Source organism: Eumetopias jubatus, unplaced genomic scaffold (genome assembly GCF_037043125.1).
Source record: "Eumetopias jubatus isolate StellerSeaLion01/CBP00866 unplaced genomic scaffold, mEumJub1_p1.0 scaffold_14, whole genome shotgun sequence".
NCBI classification, from domain to species: domain Eukaryota; kingdom Metazoa; phylum Chordata; class Mammalia; order Carnivora; family Otariidae; genus Eumetopias; species Eumetopias jubatus.
Window position 1 is genome coordinate 55,763,653 of NW_028274820.1, and position 12,310 is coordinate 55,775,962.

The 12,310-nt window shown below is 44.0% G+C and overlaps 1 protein-coding gene across 1 annotated transcript in view; it reads right to left on the reverse strand.

Annotated features, from left to right (window-relative positions):
• Positions 1 to 12,310, reverse strand: part of RAPGEF5 (Rap guanine nucleotide exchange factor 5) — a 236,092-nt gene that overhangs the window by 62,747 nt on the left and 161,035 nt on the right. The window contains exons 10-11 of the mRNA XM_088018447.1: positions 7,596 to 7,711; positions 7,044 to 7,132 (exon numbers count right to left, since the gene is read on the reverse strand). Coding sequence (XP_087874573.1) covers positions 7,044 to 7,132; positions 7,596 to 7,711 — 205 coding nt within the window. The remainder of the gene's footprint in view (positions 1 to 7,043; positions 7,133 to 7,595; positions 7,712 to 12,310) is intronic.

The following is a 12,310-nucleotide window of genomic DNA, read 5'->3' on the forward strand; positions in this document are numbered from 1 at the left end:
GGGCAGCTGGAGTTGGTGCTAATGAATTTAGTCGCTGCTGACTTTTTTACTAAAGCATGGTCTGCAAACAAAATTAAAAGTGGCAGTTTTGGAAAGCTGAAAAAGACCTCAAATGGCAACCTAGTCTAGTTATTTGTCTATGAAAAAGTTATTTTCACAGATCAAGATGGTAAAAGCCTGATATCAAACATTTCCATGGATGTGGATTCTATGGCTTATAGTCCTAGCTAGTACCATCCAGGGATACCTATACCTACTTCAAATTTCCCTTCCTTCCTCCCTTCCTCCCTTCCTTCCTTCTTTTTCTTCAATTAAGTCTATTTCCTTTGGTTCTGAACTTTGTTGCTATAATCAATAGTTTCATGTTAATTCTTGAAAATACCTTTTTTGTTTTTTTTTTTAAAGTAGGCTCCACACCCAGCATGGAGCCCAAGGTGGAGCTTGAATTCACAACCTTGAGATCAAGAGTCAGACGCTTAACCAACTGAACCACCTAGGTGTGCCTTGAAAATACTTTAAATACATTAAAATACCCTCTAGCTTATTTTTAAAAAAGATTTTATTTATTTATTTGGAGAGAGAGAGAGAACACAAGCAGGGGGAGCGGCAGGCAGAAGGAGAAGCAGGCTCCCCGCTGAGCAGGGAGCCCATTGTGGGACTCAACCCTGGGACCCTGGGATCGTGACCTGAGCCGAAGCCAGAGGCTTAACTGACTGAGCCACCCAGGCGTCCCTCCTCTAGCTTAATTTTAAAGACATGTGGATACAGTTATCATAAAATAGTGCCTATAATGATTAGCATTTAATATCTACCATTTCCCTACTTCCTTTTTTGTCTGAATCCCTCTACTGGAATATATGCCCCATGAAGGTAAAGAGTTTGTTTTGTTTACAACTATATCTCCACATCTAGACAGGGGAGTGTTAAAGATATTTGTGGAATGAAGGAATTAAGTTTTTCTAAGGTATTCATTCACGGGCATATAGAAATTGAGTAATTAAAAATGAACAGTTATATTTTATCACAGAAGCAATGTATAAAGTTAAAAGTAAAGAAATTACAGGGAGATGGCTAGGATCAGAGATAGGATGTAGAATCTTTCACCTCTGGGGGAAAACTGCCACTTTCCCTTGGCAACAGACTCTTTCTGAATATCCCAAGATGGCTTGGTAATACAATTTTGCAAATGGATTTTACTAGTAGGTGATAAATCAAAGCCATTCTTTGGAAATGTTATAGCATAATTTCTCAAAGAGCTTAAGAAGTTTCCCACTGAACAAGGTTACAGACAAACACACATAAATCATCACCAGGTATGGCCAATGAGCAGTGGGTTCCAAGCTTCCTTCTCCATCAACATTCTAACTGCCCTATGAGTCTGAAGAAATGCAGCAGTAATATAAGTAATACAAAGGTATACTGAATAGTCTATGTCCTTGTGCAAAGGCTAAGTGATGGTGATTTCAACATAAAATGACCACGGGTTTCTGCAAACTGTCTACATGAATCCTAGGGTCTCTCCTCCGGATCTAGAATTCCACGGTTCTGTGACATTTGGAAAGAGACTGATGTAGATCTCTTTGAATCAAGGTGTTTTCGTGATGAAAGATATCTCAAAGATTTTTTGTATGACTTGCTTAAGGTCTCAGGCTGGTTTATTAATGGAGCCCAGATCTGGGACCCAAGACCTCAGAATCTCATTTTAGTACACTTTCTCCTCTGCTATGTGTATTTTGTCCTTTCTCAAAGCACGGTTTCTTGCATAAGTGGGCATCTTGGCTGTGAGACTCAAGGGCTACCCAGGGATTTTTATGGTGTGACAGAACCCTGGCAAACATCCAAATGGGTTTTGTTCACTATATATCATCACCTCCTCTTTCCAAGAGTTGAGAAATTCAACAGCTGTGTGTCCAGTACCTCTGTCTCCTCTGATTGTTTCCTTTTTTTCAGAATTATTTCAGTGGGTGGACCAGCAGTGCAAGCTTGTAAATTCTGAACTTCTCAGGCTGCAGAGGCAGGGACCAGTGCACATAAAGCCCTGGAGAGGAGGAGGGGGATGGAGGGCAGGTGGAGAAAAGGGAAGATGATGCCTCTGGCTCTCCGAGGCAGATATATATTTGTAACTATTAGAGACTCGGAATAAATCTTAAAAAGTTGGGAGTGGTGGAAGAGACAAGGTCAATGTTCTGTTTCCGTGGCTCTCACATCTGGCTGCATATGAGCCTCAGTTGGAGAGCTTTTAAATTCCATAAAGCTTAGGTCCCATCTCAGGTCAACTGAATCAGAACCTCTGGGGTGGGACCCAGGTATTGGAATTTTTTCTTTTAAAGGTTTTATTTATTTGAGAGAGAGAGAATGAGAGATAGAGAGCACGAGAGGGAAGAGGGTCAGGGGAGAAGCAGACTCCCCGCTGAGCAGGGAGCCCGATGCGGGGCTCGATCCCGGGACTCCAGGATCATGACCTGAGCCAAAGGCAGTCGCTTAACCAACTGAGCCACCCAGGCGCCCCACAGGTATTGGAATTTTTAAAAAGTGCCCCATGATCCCCTAATGTGCAGTCATACATAAGATCCACTGGTCTATTTGTTACGTGACATTACAAAAATAAAAACAAAAGATAAATACAACATAACTTTAGGTGCATCTTAATTGTGCAAAATCATGGAGAGATTTACCACCATCTAATAATTTTCTGTGTCTAGCCTCAACGACGTTTGAGGCTGCACAAGCTATGCTGCTACACGGTCATCGAGGTCTTTGCCACCTGCAAGAGGAAGCCTGGGACAGAAATGCCAAACATCTTTCCAAAATCCTAAATAGTAAGGAGATCAAGGAAGAAGATCAAAGATAGAAGTTGTCTTCTATCTTTCCAATGACCAGGAAAAAAGCCTTCTTAATTTTTCTTCACAAGACACACGCGTCGAGCACTTAGGACAGGCTTGGTGCTGGCCGGAAAGAAGACAAAGAAGTTCATAAAAATCAGTGCCTGTCCTCCTTTCCTCAAGGTTCTGTCAGAGCACTGCTCTAAAAAAAGCCACCAGCAAGCTGGCAATGAAGATTAGCCGCCGGACTCTATCGATTGAGTGAAACACCCCTATGATGTAAGACAGGCACTTTCATGGAAGTTTTTGCCTCCTTACAAAGGAAAACGACTCAGTTTCTCAATGATCTGCTCGCCCTACGCAGTGCTGCTGGAAGCCAACCAGTAACACGTGACCAAAGAGGCGCTTCCACACTAAGTACACTCCACAGGGTATGCTGAATGACAGCCTCGTGAGTAACCAAACCAGCCACACCTTGAAGAAAGCAGGTCAAGCTTAATAAGCATGAGCTGGTTGGCTTTACCTGTTCCTACTATCCTATTCTCAGCTCGCTTGTTTTTCTTAAAAACCCATAACCTTAAGCACCTTTGCTTCAAAAGGATGAATGAAGAATAAGAAAACGGAAAAAAAAAAAAAAAGAGGCCAGCAAATAATGTGTTTCCTCTTGTGTTCTCCCTAAGGTGGACCTGTCATAATGCAGATTCAGAGAGAAAAATCAATAAGAAGGTTTTTCTCTGTGTAATCCATCCAATACGTAATTTTCCCCCTGCTTTGAACTAGAAGTCATTATTCCCAACAACAGCAGTCCTAAACAAAACATACTGTATCCTTTCCAGGGAGTGGAAAGTGTTAAATAGGAGGATGAACCCCCCCGCAGACCCCGCAGACCAGGGCTGGCTGGGGGGAGCTTGCTCCTCCTTGCCTCTAGCTCCTCCACTCACAACTCCTTGTTTGTCTTTCTCCTTGCCTGCTTTGTAATTCTCCTGGGCTGGGAGTGCTCAGCGATGTCTCCCCTATACTGGGAAGATGAAAGAGCTGCTTGATTTTTCTCTACCATTCCAAAGGTATAAGCCAGGACCTGAACCTTGACAGAAAAGGTCATCTTTGAAAGCTGCTTCAGTCACTTTCCATGTTCATAAATAGATATCCAGTGGCCAGACTCAAATAGCTTTTTCATTTGAAACAATGAAGAATCACCCATTCATTCATTCATTCATTCATACATGCATTCATTCTACACCTGTTCCTGGAAAGACTCCTTGAGCCTGGTCCTACAAGGGAGGAAAGGTATTCATACAGGGGATGATGAAAACACACGGGGCATCCGTTGTGTGAATCTAATCACTTGGGAAAATCATTAGTAGGTTGCTTTTAAGCATCTCTAATATTATTGCTTTTAAAACCCAGTTTGACTTGGTGATAGAGTACCATATGAATTGTTGTTTTCTCGATTCAGGTAGCAACAGGATTACATTATGTCAATAGCTCTGGCATTCTCCTTCCTATTGCATTCAATTAAGTCAACGTTTTTTCCACTTGCATGTCCATATCAATTAGTAATCACTTCAGCTGCTCCTCTGTGAGCGCGGAAGGTCTCTCCTATTGGGTCTTGTACTTCCATTTTCACAACTAAGTGACTTTTGTGGGAAAGAGATGGGAAGTGACTCACATCTCCGGCACTGTTATTTTCCCCAGCCTCTGGCGGGCACAGGAATGTAACAATCCAGAACAGGCTCATCCTGGTCTATGGAAGCACTTATGTCCTCCCATGTACCCTTTCCTCCTCACTGCCACTGGGGCCATGTGGACAACCACCAGATGGCTCCAGCCGGCCCCAGATGGCTCTCTCTCTAAAAGGGGTGCTCGAGAACATAAAAACGCTGCTGTATACTTTTATTGCAGCCCCTTCTCATTTTCCTCCATCTGTCTTCCATATGTTTATACGATGCTATTAGGCTCTTGCTCACATAGGCCTTTTATAATGAGGGTTGCCAGCCTGACCAAAATAAAGAACGTGAATTCACCTCTGTTGGTAACAAGGGGCCTCAATTCCTTTAAATATGTGATTCGTTTAGTATTCAAGCTAGAACAAACTAATCACCTCTTTTCTTCAAGTTGCCCATGGAATTTATTTTATTTTTACATATATGATATTTCTTTTCATTTTAGCAACAAAAAACCACATGGTGGCTTTTCTGTTGTATTTTCTCCAAGGGCTGGACCTCCCTATTGCATACACATCAATCTCTAAGTTTGACTTTTCATTTTCATAAAGTTCTCTGTTAATCACAGGAAAAGTTGCTACCATGCTCTCTTTCAAGTATCACTACAAAAATATGAAGTATCATGCGTCCTCTGAAAACTCTGAGGAAATGAGTTGGAACGACGAGAGGCTGACCCCAAGAGGTCTCTTCCTGCCTTGCTGAGGGCAAACCACTGAGCTCTGGTCCTCTCTGCTTTGCTGAGCATGGGCCTAGAGTGACACATCTGATCCCAGGCATGGTGTAACAGTCGCTAGACACCATGCACAACACGGTTTCCAGCAGCCCGCAACTCCGGGCATACTTAGTAAAGTAATCTGGGAGATTTCTCATTCCCAGTGTTGGACAGCGGGAACATGTTATGGGCACCTAGGCCATCTTTCTCAAAAAACCACTGACAATTACAAAGAAAGAAAAAAGAAATCAAGTTAGGCCTAATACTGGCGTTAATAATTTTTACACCCACTCACATGACCTAGACACAGAGTCTCACATTACAGACCAGAACTGTGGTGCTGTTAAGAAGAAGCAAGCATTCAAACCCCTGAAAAATCTATCCACATTGAAAGGTGTCCTCTTTGTGGCAGATTATTTGCCTGTAATCTAGTCTAAACCACCTGTGTAGAGCAGTCTGGTAATCAGTATGTGGAAAATTATTCCCGGTTCCATGATGATTATATCTGATGAAGCAGAACATGGGAACAGTGCTCAGATGCACAAAATATTAACCAATAGACATACAAAAATAACCCAGCAAATGCCATGAGAATGTTTTTCTTTTAGCCTGTGTATAAATGACAGCTACTGGTTTCCACCACCCCAAACATATGCAAAATAAAGTATCTATTTGATTTTTGAGATCAAAGTATAACATTACTGTAGGATATGGGATTGGGTCATTTTCCTTTTCTTTTTTTTAACCCATTTACATATTTCACACAACTTTGTTTCTCTTCACGTCCTTCATAATGCTTTTTAGAGTCAGATATCAGTTAGGTTCAGACAAAAAACTACTGGGACCCAAGGAAACTTGCTCCCACCTACACAGTCATTTCACAATCTTTCCAACGAGAGGAAAAACCTAAGGTGTTACTCTGCAGGAATTCAACCTACAAACACAGGTGCTCTGATAACAGCAAACAGTGCCTTTTAGTCAGGAGATCAAGTTACAGAATCGAGGCTACAGCCAGAGGCCTATTCATTGCAATAATTGTTCCACGCTGGAACAAATTACCAATTCTGGTGAAGAGAAGTAAGTACTAGCCTTCTGGTGATAAAGGAAGCATGGTTAGGTTGTTTTGTACATGCAATGGTACTGTTTCCCAAAGTGCAAGGGTGACAAAGCTAAATGGGTATTTTGCTCCCAGATTAGACAGAAAGGACAAGAAGTCTGATCACTAAGACTTCAGTGAGTTAGTTTCTAGTCTGCGAAGCTATGAGTAGGATATTCTGCACAGCAAGGCTTGCTCTGAGCAATTTGTAAACCACCTGGAAAAAAGCAGAAGTTGCTGCTAAGCTTCCAGTTGCTGAGTAGTTGCATTAATTGTTGGCATCTCCGCAGGGAGGCTACTCCCCTCAGCTCAGTGCTTCCCACAGGCCAGGTGAATGCTCATCCCTTGTATTTCTTCCCAATGAACACTGGCTATTAAAATGCTAGCCTCTTGCCAACTGCCTTTAGGTGAGATTTCGTAAAAATTGCCAAAGACACAAGAACATCTGCCTTCGCATCGTTTTCTTTGTACAGCGACTTCCCAGGCAGCTGCTTGGATCTACATGTGTCCATTTACTGGATTGAAACAAAACAGCACGAGGCCAAGAGGGGAGGCGCACAAAGCAGATGCTATTTCTGCCCATGCTGGTTTCGGCTACAGCGGGAGCCTTGCCCCCGCTGACAAGGGCAGGCGCAGCTGTGGGTCTGGAAGCTGGAGACAACCCCCCACCCCCACCCCCCGTGCCTTACCTGTTTCTTTGTCCTGGACTTCTTCCAGATGCAAGTCATTCAAAAGGTGCTCCAAAATCTTCTCGGGGGTCCCGGACACGACCACGTATCTGTCAGAGAGCAGAGAGTCCACAGAGTCATCCTCGGTGGAAGACTGCGAGCGGCTGCTCCATTCATCGTCCTCATCCTCCTCATCAATGTACTTGAAATAAGGCACATCGAAGGTAGGCAAGGGCAGCTCTCGGTCGGAGAGCGCTGTGGACTCCTTCCTCTCTAGCTGAGGGTCAAAGACCCTCAGCCGGGAGCTGCCCATTGTGAACGGCCACTAACAAAGGCATCCCCTAAGAGCTAAAAGATCTTGCCATCTCTGTCCTTTCGCCGGGAACTGAGTCCATCTGGCTGCCAAGAGCTCTGCAGGCAGCTAGGACGCGGCGCGAGAGGCGAGAGGCGGGGAGAAGAGAGAGAGGGAGGGAGGGAGGGACGGGAGGCAGCGGGAGCGAGTGAGATGGAGCGAGAGAACGGGAGGCAGGCAGGGCCGAGGAAAGAGGAGCGCGAGCCTCCGTGCGAACTCACCTCCAATCACTGTCGGCGCTGCCGGCCAGGGGGGCCGGCCCACAGCACTGCACCCTCTTCAGCACCAGGACGTTGTGCTCCTGCTCCTTCACCCGAACCGTCCTCACCTCATCATCCTGCTTTCGGCGGGTGGTGGGGAGGACCGTGATGGATGGGACGAAAAGGGGAGAGAAAATTAAACAAACCGGCAAACAAAAACAAAAACAAACAAACCCCCACCCCCAAGCAGGGGCTAAACTGAAGCTGCGTTTTCTCAAGTTGCTTTCCACCAGGATTTCTTTAAAGATCCTGAAAAAAATGAGGAGTCTGGGCAAGAATCTCCCTCTAATGGTAGAGTGTCCCGGCTCAAATTCTATAAACACAGACAAGTATTAGGGAGACATAAGTACTGTAAAGGAAATGGGAGAAAATAAATAAAGTGGGGCTAGGATTCAGAGAGCTCGCTTTTAAAACTACCTGAATGATCTGAAGTAAGGAATCCGAAGTTCAAAGTTTCAAAAGACACAACATACTAACTGCATATCTATTCTCTTTTATCATGTTAATGCTTAAAACTGGAAAGTTATAGGGGCACCTGGGTGGCTCAGTCATTGAGTGTCTGCCTTCGGCTCAGGTCATGATCCCAGGGTCCTGGGATCAAGCCCCACATCAGACTCCCTGCTCTGCAGGAAGCCTGCTTCTCCCTCTCCCGCTCTCCCTGCTTGTGTTCCCTCTCTAGCTGTGTTTCTCTCTGTCAAATAAATAAAACCTTAAAAAAAAAAAACTGGAAAGTTATAAACCACTTAAACACTAAAACAATGAACAAGCCATATTAAGTAGTTAGGGTGGACACATACTCATTTGCCTCACAGCCCTACTTCAAAAGGTGGGCAAAAAACTACCCATTCTATCATTCAGTTCATTTTCCCCCCCAGACGTAAGATGGCCTTCAAATTTATCCTGTGCTAGTTTTGCTGGAATACAAGCAAAAATGGATCTCTAGTTAGAATCTCATCTAGGCTGAAATTCGCATGTCACGGGTGAGTGCACTGACTTTCTTCACCTCAGTCCCTTTCAAAAAGGAGAGAAGGCTGAACAATCATTCATTTCTGCACACACAGCTTCCACAGCCCAGAGCCACCGTGGCCCGCTGACTAGGCTCTGTCGCAGTCCGGCACCCTGCTGACCCAGCAGTGTGGAGGCCGACCCTGAGTGATGAACACTTCCAGAGTATATATATAGTGTGAAATTCTCCCAGTGTGTGACACCCGGGAAGGGTGAGGTAGCCCAGGACAAAAGAACTGTAAAATACACATAAGAAAAGCTAGCGTCTGTATTTCTGAGGATTTGAGCAAAAGATGAAAGCAAGAAAAGTTGATAGTAGGTAGGCTTCACCTGAAAAATGATATCACTTCTTTCAAAAGGGAAACATGCCCTAGAGTTCCTAGCATGTTTCTGCCACTGGCAGAAAATCCAACCTATCATTAGGAGCAAGCATTAAAGGAAAAAAAAAAAAGAGTATATTTCTCCCCAATGGGTAAAATATACTGTCCACTGTACCTTATTAATCAGTTCTATAGATCTACCAGGGATGGCAATGCATTTTATTCACCCTTCCTAAGAATACAAAGGCACTAATCTTGCCATAATTGTCAACCAAATCAGTGATAAAATTATGATTGCAACTGCGGATGTCCTGACTCCCAAGAAAATGTAGTGACAAAAATAAAAATTATTGGTAACTCTAAACAGCAATATAACTTTATGATAATTTAAAAAGTCTTTTAGTGGCAAATAATTTTACTATGTAAAACGGGTGTATTACATTTCAGCAAGGTCAGACGCTCAGTTACTGTGGCAATTAATGTTGGATATTCATTGTTCAACTCCCTGAGGACGGCAGCGTGACTCCTGTAACATGAATACCAATGTGTAATTGCTATCTTTCATTTCTCCAAAGGGGTTCTGTTGTTATCCATGTAGTTGAAGTGAAATAAGGTGGCTGGAGAGAGGGGCATATATTGACCAAAAAAAAAAAAAAAAAAGGCAGAATGTGGGTCTGGGATACTGAGACACAGAAAGAAATAATTCATTCAACAATGGATTTGAAAGGACAAAAATCTTTCCCTGGTTTTCCTCTCATCATAAGCCAATATTCATTTTCTATGAGCCTGCTGTCATTGTGAAGTACATTTTACATTCTACATGCACGTGATATATGGCATTATTAACTTCCAAGGGCCACGCACATACATATGGATGGGAAGGGCTTCGCTAACATCTGTGTAACTAATATGTATTACAGGGCTGTGCAGAGAGCAGCCACACTCTACTGGGCAGGGAAATAGCTGAATCATATTGATGTACTATCAATAGCATCTTATGTCATAGTGATAGTTTCCATTTTGAAAACCTATTAAAAAATAAAAGAGAAAGCAGAAAAATCAATGTATAAAGGGAGATGTAAGTTATCTAAAATTGCCATGAAAACATAATAATCCTAGGTATCCTATCTGGCTTTCAAAAAGGAAGGGAATATGAATGCCTCATGATCCGTGCACGCTTACCTAATTGCTCTTCCTAAAAAAGAGCAGAAGTACCACGATTGAGGTTCTGAGTAGGAAACTTTGTTCTGGTGCTTGCTTGAAGAATAAAAGTATTTAGAGGTCTAATGATGGAAAATTGTTCAATCACAAATAGTTCATGAAGGGCAAGTAAAGCATTAAAATGCTTAATTTATAGTCATTCACCCAACAAACAGTGATGGTGTCTTATGGGTATGGCACTGTGCTAGATACCGAGGAACAAGCAGAGATGAGCAAGACAAGTCCCTTGCCCCTAACTAACAAGTTAATAGGCTCCCTAACAACATAAGTGTAACTTGGCAAGCACCCTAAGATGAGGTCAAATGTGAGAGACAATGCAAAGGTAGAACCCATGGGATTTGATAGTCAAGACAGCTGTAAGTGACAGAGAATGGAAATGCCATGAAATGGGACAAAAACTATACAGAGACTCTGGTTCCGGTGAGACTGATGAATCTAGTTTCAGACAAGTGATGTTTTAGTACCGATAATATATCATGCTATAGATACTTAGCAGGCAGTTAGAAATAATGAACTAGGCTTCCAACAGAGGTCAAGGGCAGAGACAAATTTGTGAATTATTCAAGTTCTGGGAGTGGTTGAGATTGTTAAGAGGGAACAGGAGAGAAAGGGAACTATAAAGATGGGAATAGGGGAAGGAAAAAACCCACAGAAAGTTGGAGAAAAGTAGAGGGTCAGAGTCTTGAGATGATGTAAAACCAAGATGAGCCAGGAGAATCTGGAGAGCATGGTCTCAAGAGATTCAAGGAACACGCTGGTCTGATGCTGTACAGTTTACAAAGATTACGTCTAAGAAAAATCGATGACGAGATCACTTTGGTCCGGGAGTGAGAAGAGAAGGGCTAAGTTGCGACTGAATGGGGAGGGAGTCCACAGAGAAGCCCACATCCTGGAACTGCATCGTGAAGGGAAAGGGCCACACTGCAGAGGCTGTGGGGCTGGGGAAGGCAGATACTGAGAAGAGGGGACAAAATCAGGAACACAGTGGAGGCGGCAGGCTAAGAAAGGATGAGTATTTCTTTCCCTCAGAGAGGTTCAAGGGAAGCAGGATGGGTGGAGACTTAGAAAAAAAATAAAGTATGGAAAATAAGGAAGCCACAGTAGAGCATACGAGGTGGCTTCTATCTTCTTAGTAGAGGGGGGATTGAGACTACCTTCTGGAAGGAGGGGATTCAGGGTGAAGTTGGTGGACACATGGCATCCAGGGATACAAGAGGGGATAAACAAGTTATGAAAAAGAGCATTGCTAGGCAGCTTTGTGGACTGCTGAGGGTAGAAACACACGTTGATGGTTATATGCCTTTCTGCTGAAGGGCTCACAAACCTTAGAGGGGAACAGTGAATGATAGGGCCCACCCAGAGGAAGGGGCTGGCAAAGGAAACAATAGGCGGTGACAAGGGCAGGGCTTCTGGGTGGTTATCAGCATACATCACCACATAGTGTCTGCCTGGCTAGGGAGAGCAGTGAGCCAAGAAAGGCATTGATAAACTGGGAAAACACGGAGCGGCTGATGCTAAGTCCCCACAGGAGCTAAGGGAGCAGGCAGGGGGTGGGCGAGGAAGCAGGTGGAAGCTTTGATCAAGGAGGCAAATACGGGAAGTGGAGCAGTTCAGAGTGGTGAAGACTGAGAAAGACAAGAGCAGCCCCGATACTCAGGAGCTGGCCTGGCACTCACAGCTAGGCTGGGGCTTCTCCTGTGAGCATCAGTGACTGTGCGGAAAACTGACATCAGACAAGGCCAATCTGTGACTGTGATGGAACAAGATAAACACATGGCCACACGGTAATCACACCTGAACACAGACAAAGCACGCACATTGGCCAAGCCAGAAAATACCCCAAAGCCCAGATAACGAGCGACTGCTGCTTCTTTCCCAATTACCACTTCAGTTTTGCTCTGGTCTGTCTTCCCTGTAGGTAAGACTCAAGATATCCAGTCAGGGTTACCCCATTTCCTGACAGCAAAGCCCTGCTTCTTTAACCGCCCCCCAAATCACTGGACACAAACCCAAGTCCTATGGATCCTTTCTCCTAGCACCCTCTCATTCTGATCTGCCCCATGGCTCCCCATAGTGTGAGGTCTCCCCCTCAGCAACAGGCAACAAACCCAGCTTGTCCAACTACAGGTG